At 42.1% G+C, this 16484-nt stretch overlaps 1 protein-coding gene across 1 annotated transcript in view; it reads right to left on the bottom strand.

Annotated features, from left to right (window-relative positions):
• The window catches only part of LOC117825303 (unconventional myosin-VIIa), a 34457-nt gene extending 23959 nt beyond the window's left edge, over positions 1–10498 (bottom strand). Inside the window, exons 1-18 of the mRNA XM_034701069.1 lie at positions 10393–10498; positions 9908–9936; positions 9695–9796; positions 9451–9603; positions 8738–8922; positions 6487–6608; positions 6240–6382; positions 6034–6147; positions 5758–5911; positions 5585–5661; positions 5384–5503; positions 2716–2855; positions 2402–2612; positions 2185–2320; positions 1926–2098; positions 1683–1823; positions 1441–1599; positions 1246–1338 (exon numbers count right to left, since the gene is read on the bottom strand). Coding sequence (XP_034556960.1) covers positions 1246–1338; positions 1441–1599; positions 1683–1823; positions 1926–2098; positions 2185–2320; positions 2402–2612; positions 2716–2855; positions 5384–5503; positions 5585–5661; positions 5758–5911; positions 6034–6147; positions 6240–6382; positions 6487–6608; positions 8738–8922; positions 9451–9603; positions 9695–9796; positions 9908–9925 — 2241 coding nt within the window. The 5' untranslated portion in view covers positions 9926–9936; positions 10393–10498. The remainder of the gene's footprint in view (positions 1–1245; positions 1339–1440; positions 1600–1682; positions 1824–1925; positions 2099–2184; positions 2321–2401; positions 2613–2715; positions 2856–5383; positions 5504–5584; positions 5662–5757; positions 5912–6033; positions 6148–6239; positions 6383–6486; positions 6609–8737; positions 8923–9450; positions 9604–9694; positions 9797–9907; positions 9937–10392) is intronic.
• Between the last annotated feature and the right edge of the window lie 5986 nt (positions 10499–16484).

The raw sequence follows: 16484 nt of genomic DNA, 5'->3' as shown, positions 1-16484 counted from the left end.
AGAGACTCCTCAATGGAAGACAACAAGTGACCAGCAGAGATTGTACGGGCAGCAGCAGCAGGATACACTGCAAATAATTTGAGACTTGCCAAGATTTGAATTCTTAGATTGAGACATGTTAGATGAATGACTTTGTTTTTAGAGTTCTTTACTTGTGTGTAATCTTTGTATGTATGGTTGAATGTTAAATTGATTATGAACATGTCTTTTTGTCTCAGTTAGTCTGGGAATCTTAAATTGAGTGACTGACTGTTAAAATAAGCTACATTGGTTGTCTCACCTAAAGTCTCATTAAAATAAAACTTGTTTCAACATTGAGTAACAACTTCAAGTTTCTTGATTTAAGAATAACACATAAGGCTTCTATTCAAGACACAGTTCAGCTTGTATCTTATTGATTGCTCATAGTTCTGCTGTATGGTGATATATTTATTTTGGTTTGGCTCTAAAGACTGTTTCAAATGTCTTGAAGTATGCATCAACCCTGAGCCACTATTAATATGTTCTTGATGTTATATGTTGTTAATCCTGACATGTATTAAATGTTGCCAGTAATCCAGCTTGCTGTTGTGGTTTCTGTAGAAACATTTAAGAGGTAAATTCTAAGAATAAGACCTGGTTTAAGGATTTTAGATTTAGTTTTAAAATGGATTAGGGTTTATTTTAAGATGAGCCAGCTTATATCAAGAAGCAACGTAATCATAGTTTTGTAATAGTGAGTCATTTTTTACTTGGTGTTGTTTTTCTTGTCCCCAGACCTTCATTTGCTCAAATTAAGTATACAAAATAAATAAATGAGATTTTCTTTGCTTATATTCAGTATATGTCACTTCTAACTGTGCTGTAGGAAGTTTGTTTTCAAGTAGTTTGAGCTGAAAATCAGTATATTCTACTTATTTCAACCCTTTTTAATACTTTTCAGAGCCTGCTTATTTCTAGATTTAACAATCTCATTTTAAGATTTCTTTTCAAGCAAAATTAACTTGCTGCATGGACAGATCATTTCACTAGTTTTAAGAAATGTTCACCTTGAATTAAGTTGTTTTCATCCTATATTTAAACTACCCTGTTTTGCAGTGTAGAAACTGCGTGAGGTTGACACCGCTGAATGCAATGGAAGTCTTCTTGTAAGAGACAGACTTATTTATCTGTGCACATGTATTCAACATTTTTCAGTAAGTATGCAGCGCACAAGATAAAATACAGGAACACATATTCAGAGCATGTTCTTGAAAATGTAAGCACCTTGAGGAATATCTTTGTCTTGCCCGTCTTCCAGTCTCCCTCTCCAGCCAGCACATTTTCACAAATGCTCTCGCAGCATTTCTCTTTGCTTTCCTGTGAGAGCAGATAAACAAGACACAAACACAAACATGAGAATGATGTGAAAGAGAGGAGGGTATCAGACTCAAAATGATCACAGTCAAACCTCAGACTCACTTTTTTGGGATCACAGAGGGAAGTTTTCAGGAGAACACGGTAGCGATCCAGAAACTCCTGGAAGGTGTAGCGTACGGGGTATCCAGCTTTACGGATCCTGATGGTCTCCATCATACCAGAGTAACGGAGCTGACGCATGCACAGCTCTCTGTCAAACAGCTGAGACAAAGAAGTTTAACTTGCACCACATTCTCTTATTCTCATTTGGCATGTTTTGTGAGTGAACAGTTTCTTTCTCTCACCAGGGGCTTCTTGAAGTCGTTGGGTTTGATGCAGCGTATGAAATAGGGCTGACACGCGAACAGTGTTTTCATCAGGGACTCCAGAGACTGGCGGAACTGACCGGTCAGAGTTGGTGCACGCTTCTTGTTATCAGGCGCTTGCTGTCAGACACAAACATAAGCCACAGTGTGAGTGATAAACAACAAGAACAACATTTTTATCATATTTCTGAGCGTGTTGCTGAAACTTGAGGCTGCACTGACCCGGATGCTGTTGCTGGCTGTGGTGATGGTGATCATCTTGGCTTTGACTTTGCTCTTGATGGTACCGGATGACAGCTCACTCTGAAACACCTGCTTGAGGAGTTTATTGGTGGAGGTCTCCATCAGTTGAATCAGATCTGTGCTGAGGGCGTCACGGTTCTTCTCAAGGAAACCTTAAAAAAACCCATATAAAATAAGAACATCAAGTTTGAACACAGGAAACAAGAACGGTTTGTAGTTTTTAAAGCTTGAAAGGTACCTTTTGAGTCGTAGTAGACCACTCCAGCAAAATGCTGGACTCCAAACTGCGTCTCATAGTTGTTCTTGGGGGGAATATAGATGCCTCCCTTCCCGTGGACTTGATTCATCTTTTGGAGCATGGTGGTATCTGTGCCCTGGAAACCAACAGATGAAGAGAGTTCAGACACTCTGCTGTTTAAGATCAGGGTTTAAGGTGGTACGAGGATGATACAGACCTTGGGGAAGCTGCTCTCCTCATCAATCAGAGCCAGCATGTTCATAGGTTTGCTGGCCAGCACATCCAGGGTGCGTTGGTTGTCTTTGTAGTCAATGTGCTTCCACACAATGTTTTCTCGGGTGTACTCGTCCTGCTCCAGCTTGAAAACATGTCTGACGAAGAACTGCTGCAGCTGCTCATTGGCAAAGTTGATGCACAGCTGCTCAAAGCTGCGACAAATCAAACAGCATGAAAAGAAAGAAGGTAAAAGTCTGATCTTTATCTCACAGCAGAAACACAATCGTATCTTTAGTCTTGAGAGCGGCTCTGAACCTGTTTTTGTTGAAGTTCTCAAAACCGAAGATGTCGAGCAAACCGATCGACTGTCGGACATCTTTGTCATCTTCAGATGTTTTGAAAACGGCTGCGTTGATTTTATCCACGACCCAGATGAAGAGTCTTCCATAAATGGCCTGAACAAGACATGGAGAATAGATTACTAACACTTTGCATCCTTATCTGCAAGGAATAAACAATACAGCAGATCTAAATGTCATTTATATGGACACTGGCTCTGGTTCTGTAGAGGTACGTATGATTGTGTCCTCTGGATAGCACCGTAAATATAAAGGCATGTATAAGAAAGCTAGATGATAAATCTTTAAGACTTAAGTCTGGTGCTCTTAGCTTATCAGAAATCCACTGATTGAACATTTAGTTTACACTGAGTGAAAAACAAGACTACAATCTTTATATTTTCATGATTATGGGTTATATGTCGTGAAAATCAGAAATCCAGTATTTAAAAATTAAGAGAATATTTCCTGAGATCAATCAAAAAAAGGTTTAAAATACAAAAATGTCAAATTTAAAAAAAATCATGTTCATGTTTACACTCAATATTTGGTTGGGAGCCACTTTTTCGTGATACTCATATTTGCTTAGATGCACTTTCACACCAACATTTACATACACTACTAGTCAAAAGTTTGGAAACACCTTCTCATTCAAGGGTTTGTATTTATTGTAATGATTGTCAACACTGTAGATTAATACTGAAGACATCAAAACTATGAAAGAACATATATGGAATTATTGAATGAACAAAAAAGTGTTAAAAAAAGCAGAATATGTTTTATATTTTAGATTCTGTAAAGTAGCCCCCTTTTTCCTTCATGACAGCTTTGCACACTCTTGGTATTCTCTCAGTCTGCTTCATGAAGTGGTCTCCTGGAATGGTTTCTAATTCACATGAGCCTTGTCAAGAGTTCATTTGTAGAATGACTTGCCTTCTTAATGTGTTTGAGACCATCAGTTGTGTTGTTGTAATCCAGATTATGGCAAAACCAGATTATTTCATAGTTTTGATGTCTTCAGTATTAATCTACAATGTTGAAAATAATTACCTTAAATGAAAACCATTGATTGAGAAGGTGTGTCCAAGATGCTAAACATTAAAGGTGACATATCACGCTTTTTTCATCAATATATATTGGTCTAAGAGGTCCCCAAAACATGTCTTTAAAGTTTATGCTCAAAAAAACACTTTGAAATCAGATTTTGGTCTGCCTGAAAAACCCTCTTCTTCAGCCCTCCTCAGAACACTCTGTTTTCTCTCTGACCACGCCCCCTCAGGAAGTGGATGTGCCCTCGGCTCTCCAGCACGTTGATCTAATGTTTACATGTTGGCTGAATATACACAGCTGCTCACAGACCCACGTTACTTCAACCCTCTGAATCTGATCCTGATGGAGAGGCGCCTGCAGCAGGACCTTTCTGAACGATTGGTCACAGATTTAATGTTTCTTGTTGCTTTATTTATTAGACGTGTGGCTTGGTACACAGCTACGAACATGTAGCTATGTGGCTATGCTAACTAGCGCTAGCACTTTTCCATGCAAAATAAAAATCATCCACTAGATCTTCAAATCTGCAGACGTGGGGAGTAAAACCGACCTCTGCCAGAAAGGCAGCGGGACCTTTCTGAAGGATTGGTCACATATTCTGTGTTTCTTGTTGTTTTATTTGTCAGTATGTCGACGTGTGTCTTGGTACACAGCTACAGCTACGACATGTAGCTATGTGGCTATGCTAACTAGCGCTAGCACTTATCCATGATAAGTAAAAATCATCCACTAGATCTTCAAATGTGTAGACGTGGGGAGTAAAACCGACCTCTGCCAGAAAGGCAGCAGGACCTTTCTGAAGGATTGGTCACAGATTCTGTGTTACTTGTTGTTTTATTTGTCAGTATGTAGACGTGTGTCTTGGTACACAGCTACAGCTACAGCTGTGTAGCTATGCTAACTAGCGCTAGCACTTTTCCATGGAAAATAAAAATCATCCACTAGATCTTCAAATCTGCAGAAGTGGAGAGTAAAACCGATCTTTGTGTTTATTAAGACATCCTACAACTAGCATGCCTCCCTCCTAAGCTCCTTGTTAGCACACATTTGTGCAGGTAATGAAAAACAGGGGAGGGGCTCAGTATTATTTTATACAGTCTATGTGCTGAACAAGCTCCGAGCTCTGACTCCGTGACAGACCGGATATTGTTGTTACGTAACAAAAACACTGAAGTCTGAAACGGCTCGTTTCACACACATTTACAGAAAGGTGGAGAAATCAGAACAGGGGCAGAATGGATTTTTTTCATTCTCGGGGGGTTTGTAGACATGCCAGGGAAACATATTTCAGGTAGAGAACCATTAAAGAGTCGATTTTGCATGATATGTCACCTTTAACATGTGAACATGATTGAATACTAAATGCTGCGTGCTGTCAAAGTAGAAACCATATGATGAAGCTGAAAACAGTGTTGAACACAATATGGTGACGCTTAAATGAAGCCTTATGAAGACTAATCAGAACGACACTGACAGTTTTCGTCTTTCACAGCCGCAGTCACCCGTTCATTTATCTCATCACATCTCTAATTGTTTCAATGATCTGCGTGTGTGCTGACTGATTTAAAACACAAACAGCTGTTGTCTGATGTTACTTTGACAAAGGCGTCCCTGCCGTCCACGGCCTGGTCAGAGGTCAGAGGTTTGGTCACACTCTCTCTGGCGGTCATGAAGGAGCGCTCAGTCAGACTCTTCTCCAGCTCTTTAGCAGACACCTGAAGTGACAGGTAAGACTCGGTCAGAGGAGGAAGTCTCATCTCCTTTTATGTGCATCTTTAAAATAACACTAAACACACCTCTAAAAGTTGGCTGGCCATGTTAAAATGGGATGATTTGCCAACCTCGCAGCCCTCCAGGTTGTTCACTATGGTGCCTGTGGTGATGCAAGGAACAGATCCTCGTTTAATACTGCTTTGTTTTTATATTAGACAAAATCATCTTCTGTGAATTCATACAACAGGATTCTTACTCTCAAATTTGACGTTGCCCAGGTGAAGGATGGCGGCGAGCAGTTTGGAGATCTCCCAGGAGTCGTTCTCTGTGAACATGAGGATCTTCAGAGCGGACCTGAAGTGAGCGTATTCCTTCACGTCATCCCGTCCTTCACAGCTGGTGCAGTTACCCTGTGGGCGTTATCACATCAGTCAATGCTTATCATCAACTCTTGAACTCTGATTCACACATTAATCATAAAGATCCATTATTAAAGATAGAGGGTCATATTTCAGAAGATGTAATTCAGCACCATAGTGAGGTAGTTGTACTCTGCAGCACTCCCCAGGGAGAGAATCTTCTTCTGGTCGGCCGTCATGCCCATCAGCATGTAGTAAAAGATGTGGTAGTTTCTCTCCTCAGGTGCCTTCACATGAAAACACAAGCTCTTTACAGCAGGAACATTCATCTCAAATCATGTTTGTGCTTATAAAACATAAAGTGAACCATCTTCCTCACCTGGCGACAAACTCTGGACTTCTCCAGCAGGTACTGCTCGACTCGGGCCCCCTCTATGGCCCCTCCTTTGGTGAAGTTGATGTCTATGTACTTCCCAAAACGGCTGGAGTTATCATTGCGAACAGTTTTGGCATTTCCAAAGGCTGAGGAGGAATCATAAATCATATCATAGGAAACAAAATAAACAAGGAGGATCCACATAAGTATGAAAACACATAAAGAAGGAAGTTTAGTGTTTTTGTCTCACCTTCCAGGATGGGGTTTGCTTCAAGAATCTGCTGCTCGATCCAGGAGTGCTGCCCGCTCACTGCAGCCAGAAACTGCAGCATGAGCTTGGTGCTCTCAGTCTTTCCTGCACCAGACTCTCCGCTGATGAGGGAAACAAAGAAGCAGGTATTTGCAGTGAGACAAGCCCAAGCTGACATATTCAGAAGTCTTACCATGTCATGTCAGATATTATGATTACTCAGAGTGCAGAAAAACACATGAAAAGCTGCAGCAGTTTGACTTCAAGAAAGCAACTTATACACATGTATCAAGATAGAGCATGATTCCTTTTTTATCAAACAGCTAAGCATTAATTTTAGCTAAGCAGCTAAGACTTAATGTTTCAGCTCTATAATATTATCTTATTTGTTTGTAACTATGATGTAATACACTCAGGTAGGTCTCATGTAGGCGCAGTTTGTCTGTTTGATCACACTAGAGAGGAAAAACGGAAAAGGAAAAAAATCTGCTGCTCTGGTTTTCAAGGTGACATATCATGCTTTTTTCATCAATATATATTGGTGTAAGAGGTCCCTAAAACATGTCTTTAAAGTTTATGCTCAAAAAAACACTTTGAAATCAGATTTTGGCATGTCTGAAAAACCCTCTTCTTCAGTCCTCCTCAGAACACTCTGTTTTCCCTCTGACCACGCCCCCTCAGGAAGTGGATGTGGTCTCGGCTGTCCAGCACGTTGATCTAATGTTTACATGTTGGCTGAATATACACGGCTGCTCAGAGATCACATTACTTCAACCCTCTGAATCTGATCCTGACGGAGAGGCGCCTGTAGCAGGACCTTTCTGAAGGATTGGTCACAGATTTAATGTTTCTTGTTGTTTTATTTATCAGTATGTAGACGTGTGTCTTGGTACACAGCTACGAGCATATAGCTATGTGGCTATGCTAACTAGCGCTAGCACTTATCCATGATAAATAAAAATCATCCACAAGATCTTCAAATCTGCAGGCCTGGGGAGTAAAACCGACCTCTACCAGAAAGGCAGCAGGACCTCTCTGAAGGATTGGTCACAGATTTAGTGTTTCTTGTTGTTGTATTTGTCAGTATGTCGATGTGCGTCTTGGTACACAGCTACAGCTATGAACATGTAGCTATGTGGCTATGCTACAGGGGCAGAATGGATTTTTTTCATTCTCGGGGGGTTTGTAGACATGCCAGGGACACATATTTAAGGTAGAAAACCATTAAAAAGTCAATTTTGCATGATATGTCACCTTTAATAAATATTCTTAAAGGGTTTTAGTAAAGAACTCATTTTATTTTGGACTATATCTGACTGGCAAAAAAAAACAACTTAAAAAAAAAGAATCCAGATCAGACTTTTGGATGTGTAAGTTAGGAGTGGACCAGGCTCAGGTCTGATTCTAACACAAGCTATTTTGAACTGGATCCAGATCTTACTCAAGTACCTAACAAGAAATTTTGGAGCAAATCTAGATTTGAGTCGTGGATGATACATTTGGGACCAGATACAGATCAGACTCTCAAGAAGGAAATGTTGCCTATAATTCAAGCCTAACCCTCTAACTGTCATCTTGGATTGTTTAAAGATCAAACTTGCAAACAATAAGGTTTGGATCAGATCCAGATCGGATTGTGAAATAAGCCATATAAGTTTTATTTATTTATTACTTCCTTTTATACGCAGGTCTTGTGATGTCTTTTTACCAACCTATTGTATTTCTTCATGTTTGTCCGTCTTGCCATTTGATTTTTTTTTTCTATACATGAATATAATGTTTGCTGCTTTTCACAAATGCATGCTTTGTATTTGAAGTAATTCCACTTTACAAGAAAATGACATATGCACAAGTTTGATGATGACCCTTCAGCTTGGCACAATAACATTTTGACCTTATTCCTTCATTTCTGGAACTAAATCCAGACTTTAAAGATTAATTATCTTGCAGATTTACATTTATGAGGTGCTGGTTTAGCTCAGGGTTAGATCAGGCTTTGGCCCTTGGAGTGGATGGTCCAGGTAAAATCTGACCCTTGGCCTTTTGCTGCATGTCATTCCCCCCTCTCTTCTCCCCTGTTTCCTACTGTTCTATGTTTCAGTGGGCTTTCAGTTAGCTGTCCAGTGTTGTGAACAGTGTACTCTTGAAAAGTGTGAGGTATAAATGAAGGTTCCCCTCCATCAGCTGTTTGACTCAGTATAATTAAGAATCCATAAGCAGCCTCAGTCTGAAGTAAACAAACAAAGCTGACCTGATCACACAGCACTGGTTCTTCTTGTTGCGGCGCATGTTAAAGAAGCAGCTGTCTGCGATGGCGAAGACGTGCGGCGGCAGTTCACCCAGCCGGCGGTCTGTGTACATGTGAATCTGCTCGGTGGTGTAGATGGGCAGCAGCTGGTAAGGGTTAACTGCCACCAGAATGGAGCCTGTGTACGTCTGTAAACAGAGAGGGATGTTCACCATCACACACAGCCGCACAGCGAGCAGCACAGCAGACAGATGTGAACAGAATGAGTTATTATGGTGTGACACAACATCAAGCCAGTGACCTCAGTGAACCCCAGATTGATCAAGGCTGCAGTGCATGAGATACATGTCCTCCAGGTGGGTCACTGGATTCAAAATGTCAAAACATGACAGACAGAGGAATATCAGCTGCAGTGACTTTGCCAGAGGATTTAGCATTAATGTTTATATACAATAAAATGTCCTGATTCATAAGTGAGCAGACACAGTTGAGCTTTGACGCAGTGGCACACTGAAACACTCAGATGTTCTCTTTAAACAGAGGCTCATTCGTCTCTATGGAGACAAACAGCACAGTGATAAAATAAAGGGCAAAGTCTGAGATAGAAAGCCATTCACAGCGAGGGACGGCACAGGCGAGTAAGCATTTCCACGGCCGGTTATGGACGCCATAAAAACTAGGCGTTTCAGGGTAAAATCCAGGGAATGGAAACCTACATAGATGATGCCTTCTTTATGTCGCACCAGGAGGTTCCTGAGGAGCCCGGCCTCGTTCAGATCACCCAGCCTTATCATGTCCTCCACACCCTTTACAGAGGTGGGGTGCATGGGTCGGATGGTGCCCTCCGTCTTCTTGTTGATCTTGTGCGTCTGTTTGTGTAACATCACAGAACTCATTATATCTTACGTCACACATATTTTCATGGATCTGATTGAAGAGGATTCATGTTGGCTGTTTTACCTTTCCTTCATCATCCAACAGTTGGAGCTGGCCGGTGTCGGTCACTTGGACCTCCGCCCCAATGGGCACTCCAGCACCGGAGTCCACCCATACCAAATCCCCCTAATTTTGGAAACCAGGCATTGTATTAAATAAATCCACCCAATAAATGCTTCCAACTTCTTTATTTGACTATCTGGACACCGTGAATGTTATCTTATTTTTCCTTCTTACCTTACTCAAATGCAGCATGGCAGAAACTTCTGTAGAGAAGGTGGCAATCTTTATTTAGTTTCAGCAAAATTAAAGCAAAAATAATGAACTTAAATCTTCAAATAAATCAAGATGACTGTCAGATAGTTCACAGCTAACGTAAGCTAACGTAATGTAGACCAATCCTAAGCTAAATATGTAAAGAAACATGATGTAGATGAGTTAAAAGACAATCTTAAAAGGGAACTTGTTGAGTTCAGGAGACATTTCAAGTTAAAAACTATAAAATAAGCCACTTTCTGTTACATGAACACTGCTGGGTATTATCATCTCAGCCAGATATCGGTGACTCAGTGTCAAGACACACCTTTGAATGATCTTAAACCGAGTCTAGTTGAGAGTGATTGAAATAATCATGTGAACACACCAATGAGCTATTTTGTAATACTTGATGAAAACACACAGTTATGTGTGTGTGTGTGTGTGTGTGTGGCTCTTAGTCTTACCTGAGAGCCCTTGTTCCTGTAGGAGAAGCCCCTCTTGCTCCTGCAGCTCCTGAGGGAACTTTGCCTTTACCGACACTGAAGCAGGAAGAAGGGAGTTGTTCCCAGCAAGCCCACGTTTATGGCTCTTTGACTTTGCTCCTGCAAAGGTAGAGCCACCCAGAGTCACTAACGGCTGGAATCAAGACGCATTTACTCCTCAACATCTGTACAGAGCAGGAGTTTGATTGGCTGATTGGTGATTGATGCATCCGGTTAAATGGTTGATCAGAAGTGACATTTTGGAATTCACATCATGTCAGGCTTGACTTCAGGGTGGCTGGCATATAGACAGTTTTACAAGAGATTTTTCAACTGAACCCTTTGTAAATACAACATTTCTAATTAACACAAAAAATCATCAGCAAACTGTCAGGGGAAAGTAGCTCTCCCAAATATTTATCAGCTTTCCTGAACCATAAACAGTCATCACAGGTCAAGCACTTGCCAACACTGAGCTGTAGCTGCAGGTTAATTATGTTGTAAACAGGAGATAGTGCAGACGAATGAGTGTGCTCACTCTGGACTGGAGATAGTGAGGTCTGACTGGATTTTTTAATCGCGATACAACAATTAAAACCAAATCTTTAAATAACAGACTAGCCCAAATGTTACCAAATGTTATTCATCATGATCAAACAGAATTCACACAAAACAGAGACTTAAAAACTAATACCAGAACATGTATATCTTTGATACATGTATGCAAAAAAATGTAAGAAGGATCTAACACCAATGGCAGTGAGAAGACTGAGGTCCTTCGGAGTGTGCAGGACTCTGTTACGGACATTTTATGACACTGTGGTAGCGTCTGCTTTCTTCTATGCAGTGGTCTGCATGGGGAGCAGGGAGCACAGACAGGGACAGGAAAAGACTAAACAGACTGGTCAGGAGGGCCAGTTCTGTCCTGGGCTGTCCTCTGGACTCCATAGAGGAGGTGGGTGAGAGGAGGATGTTAGCCAAGCTGACATCCATCATGGACAATCCCTCTCACCCCCTGCATGAGACTGTGGGGTCCCTGAGCAGCTCCTTCAGCAGCAGACTGAGACTCCCACCCTGCAGGACGGAGCGCTACCGCAGGTCCTTCATCCCATCTGCAATCAGACTGTTTAACACCAGCACTGCTGTGTCCCGTTAATCAGCTGTTCTCATCTTTCATCACTACATGGAAGTTACTATGTGACTTGGCACATTCACAAATAACTACTGTATCCATCTGAATCACACTGTTCTTCATACTGTGTATGTTTGTTTAAATAACCTGCTGCAATTTTTATCATGCAATAACTTACCTTATCTATTTATCAGATAGAAGTGTACATAGTGTGTATAGATCTGTAATAGTTGACATATTTTATTTTATTTTAACTTTATTTGATTTGATTTGATTTTATTTGTATTTATTTATTTGTATTTTATTTTATTTTACCCTTGTCATTGCTTTATTATTACTGTTATTATATTTTTTAACTATGTTAGTACATTGTTGTATTCCCCTGTCCCGTGTTGTAAGCTGCTGTAACAAAAGAAATTTCCCCCAACGGGGAACAAATAAAGTATATCTTATCTTATCTTATGTTATCTTATCTTATCAGTCGATGCAGAGAAAGCGTTCGACCAACTTGAACTGGATTATTTGTTTAAAGTACTAGAGGTGGTCAGTGTGTGTTTTGGTCATTGGATTTTCCTTTCGGAAAAGAATATTAAAAAACAAAAAATGAGTGGTTATTTGATTTTCATTTTATAATTCAAAAATTGAAATTGAAATTTGAGCTTTTGGGGGGCGCTACTGAGCAGACCATGGTGTGAGGTGTGTTTCCACTCGGCTCCTCCACCCTCGCCAAATTTAGAACAAATAACTCTCTTTATTTGCACCCGCTAACGTTGTCAAATACTGCTAATCACTCTGAGAGATGGTTAAAAACAAGAGACAGACCCAAAAGATGCAAGATACTCTTCTTGAAAGTGGAGAAGACAGCGCAACAGGTGAGCTAGCTAGCACTGGCATACCGAGCCCAGCTAAACAAAGGGACTCCTTTGAGGAACACTCAACATCCACCCTTGAGGCCATTAGACGAATGGAAAAGTCGCTCAACTCAAGGTTTGTCAACCTGGGAACTTCTCTCGCTGAGGTAAAAACTGCCCACGCCACCAATTCATCCTGCATGGTACGCTTGGAGGAGACTCCAGACGACCACGAGTCGCGCATCACTAATTCAAGATTCAAAGGTTTTTATATTCAATTTTCACTGTATATACGAGACATCCAGGAAAAAGAGATGCTGTTTCTCTCTTCCAGCTTTTAAATATCTAAAATTTAAATATAAAATACAATAAAATATAATAAAATAGAGTTCTATAAAAAACATCATATGTACACAGTGCAGGTAGTGCAGTGACAGTTTAAAATGGACAATGAAAATGAAAATAGATAACTGCAAATGATATTAAGGTGCAGACAGTATTCAAGATAATATGCAAATAATAATGTGCAAAAAGCAGCTGAGGTAGAGTCCTTGTATGTACTGTAGTGTGTGTGTGTGTGTGTGTGTGTGTGTGTGTGTGTGTGTGTGTGTGTGTGTGTTAAGGTTGATTTATACTTCTGCGTCTCCCCTACGCAGCAGGGGCTGACGCGGACATGAGCCCCACATACTTGTGCGTTGGTGTGTCTGTGTCGCGCAGCAATTCTCCGCCGAAACGCCTGAGGGCAGTGCGGTCTCTCTGATAGCCGGTCGCCTGCTTCCGGTCCCGCTACGATCTCTGTTTACTTTTCCACAGAGATTCAGAGCGTGTTATGTTAATCTACAGCTGATACATGTTGCTGTTTATCATACAGACATGATTACATGAAGAACAGAGAGGAGGAGATGAAATACACGGCCGATGTGTGGCCGATGTCCGGGATCCCGGAAGTGTTGTAAATGCGGGAAAGACAAAGCCGCCGAGCGGACCAATCACAGGGCTTGCGGTCCGCGTCGGCTCTCCGGGGAGTTACATTTTGGAGGAGGTGCACGTCAGCTACGTGCGTAGGCATTGGCGTAGGTACGGGAGCTACGCGGACCCCCGGCGTAGGGTACGCCGTTGATTCAACGCAGAAGTATAAATCAGCCTTTACAGTCCTGGGGGCAGAGGGGGGAGGTAGTGAGTGGAGTTCAGCATCCTGACAGCCTGGTGGAAGAAGCTGTTCAAAAGTCTGGTGGAGCGGGCCTGGAGGCTCCGGTACCTTTTCCCTGAAGGCAGGAGACTGAAGAGGGAGTGGTAGGGGTGGGAGGTGTCACCAGCGATGCTGATGGCTCTGCTGGTGAGGCCGGTGTGGAAAATGTCTGAGGGGGGGCAGAGGAGCACCGATGATCCTGCTGGCTGTGTTCACTATGCGCTGCAGAGTCTTTTGGCAGGAGGCAGTGCAGCCACCAAACCACACAGTGACGCAGCCAGTGAGGACGCTCTCGATAGTACCTCTGTAAAAGGAGAACATGATGGGGGGTGGGACTTGTGCTTTCTTCAGTTTGTGGAGGACATAGAGCCGTTTTTGAGCCTTCTTGGCCAGCGATGCAGTGTTGTTAGTCCAGGAGAGGTCATCAGAGATGTGCAGTCCCAGGAACTTTGTACTGCTCACCCTCTCCACAGCAGCGCTGTTGATGGTCAGTGGGAGGTGCTGCTGTTGGCCTCTCCTGAAGCCCACGACAATCTCTTTGGTTTTCCCCACGTTGAGGAAGAGGTTGTTGTCGCTGCACCACTGGACCAGTTGGCTCGTCTCTTTTCTGTAGTTGGCCTCATCGTTGTTGGTGATGAGGCCCACCCCTGTGATGGAAAAGGGCTAAGACGAACTTTACACGCAGAATGAACTTTTGAAAGCCAAACTGAACAACCTTGAGGGCCGCTCCAGAAGGCAAAACATTAAATTCACAGGTCTGCTTGAGAAAATTGAGAAAGGGTCCCCAACTGCATTCGTGTCAGAATTTCTGCCTAAACTCCTGGGAGCTGATAATTTCCCACACGGAGTCAAAGTAGACACAGCTCACAGAATCGGCCCACTGAGCAACAGGCCGCGCATTATGATTGCCAAGATACACCATGACCCAGAGAAAGAAAAGATAATGCAAGCTGCGCGTAACAAAGGCCCGTTGATCTATGAGGGACAGCGCATCAACATCTACCCAGACATCACAGCGGACGTGATCGGGGCCAGCAAAGAATTCGATGGTGTCAGGCAGACACTAAGAGAAGCTGGAATTCGTCATTGATTTCTGTTCCCTGCTCGTCTCATCTTTACGCATGGGGATGTTACTGGGCGCCTGCCTTCAGGTAATGCTGCCTGACTGTCCCAGCAAACTTTTTTTTCTTATTATTTTTATTTTCTTTGGACAGTCTACGGACCAAACTACTGGTAAAGTAAAAGGTTGCATATTGTACTGTTTAACTGTTCTGAGTTCCATTCTGACAAGGTTGTGTGCTGCATTTTATATAAGTGAGATTGTTGCCCTACACCTGGGGCACTGTTAATCTGTATGGTTAATACAAATTTAAATTTTTTCATGTCCCAAACTAATTAACATGGATCCAAATGACCATTACAACGTTAGACCTGGGTGTTGCTAGTCATTTATGTCTGAGATAAGCCACCAAATGTAGGGTTTATGAATACAGATTGTAAAGAAAAAAGGAGTTATAATACTTAATCTATTATGTGGGGGTGGAGAAAAACTGGAAGTGGTGTTCAGTATTTAGTTCTCTTCATGAGTAGCTTACCATCAGTGTGTAGGCCCGCTGCCCAGCAGTTCCACTACGATGGGGGTTTTGCTTATTCCCTCTGTTCAGAGATAGGGGAAGTGGGTATGGTAAGGTAAAGTTTACGTTCTTTTGTTTCTGTATGTTGCACTCGTAATTCTCATTTCACCTATAATGGTTTCCTGTATTCTATCAGCAGAGGGTTGTCATGAGTGTTCCTAATAATGGTGTTAGTAGGAATTACATAGACTGTAAAAAATATGGACGTAGGATCCGTGACGTCACCCATCTGTTTCTGAAGAGCTGTTTTGAGACCAATCGGCTGCGGCAGCCATATTGCTTCTGTCGAGCCAGTGTGACGTAAAGAGGCGGGCTTTGAGCCTCCTAGCCAACGGCTGCAGTGTTCCTGCAGGCAGCTGTGCCTCTCATTGGAAGACTAGTAATCTCAATATCTTCTTAATTACCAAATTAGAAAAAAATTCACCCCCCTCACAGTGAGAGGACATCGAGAAATTAGCTATTCAGATTACACTCATCTTTTGTACCAGGCTGTAAACATGTTTATTAATGCTGCAAAGATCGTCTTTTCCCCATTCATGTGAATGTGACTTCCGGTACTTCCGGAGCCAGCCTCAAGCGGATCCTCGATGAACTGCAGCTTTTAACACTTCCGCATTGGACTCATATTTTTAGACCGGAGGTTGCCGCTTGAGGAATAATCATAGACTGTAAATAAAAATGGACACCGTTGTTCCGCCTCTTCCCGTTGTACGGTTCTGAAGCCAAAAAATCCGGCTCCTGGGCACCGCCATTGTGCAGCCAGAGCCTGCGAAGCCACTGTAATAAGCTCCGCCCTACAGCGTAACGTCACAAGACGCTGTGTTTCCTTTGAAGTTTCCCTCTTTGAATCAAAGCAAACAGGAAGTAAAACCCAGTTTTTTAAACTCTAATAACTAACGAAAAATAAACTTTGCAGAAAAAAAAGGTGTTGGACACAAAACAGTCAAATACTAACTACATATCACCACAGCATACGGATGTGAGAAACATTCGTACCATGTGTATTTATTTTTTAAAGTATGATTGCTCCCCCATTCAAATGAATGGGGAGACAGATTTTTTGACCTATACTGCAGCCAGCCACCAGGGGGCAGACACACTGCTGAAAGCCTCACCACCAGGGGAGGATCCGGCTCGCTTGGGAATAACGCTATCAATGTAACTTCTTGGAATGTAAGAGGTTTGAACAACCCAGCTAAGAGAGCCAAAGTATTTGCTCACCTGAAAGACATACATGCTGATACCATGTTTCTGCAAGAGACACATAT

This window comes from Notolabrus celidotus, chromosome 2, assembly GCF_009762535.1.
Source record: "Notolabrus celidotus isolate fNotCel1 chromosome 2, fNotCel1.pri, whole genome shotgun sequence".
Classification (NCBI taxonomy): domain Eukaryota; kingdom Metazoa; phylum Chordata; class Actinopteri; order Labriformes; family Labridae; genus Notolabrus; species Notolabrus celidotus.
Note: the sequence above shows the minus strand (reverse complement) of the source record. Positions and strands in the feature narration are given on the sequence as shown.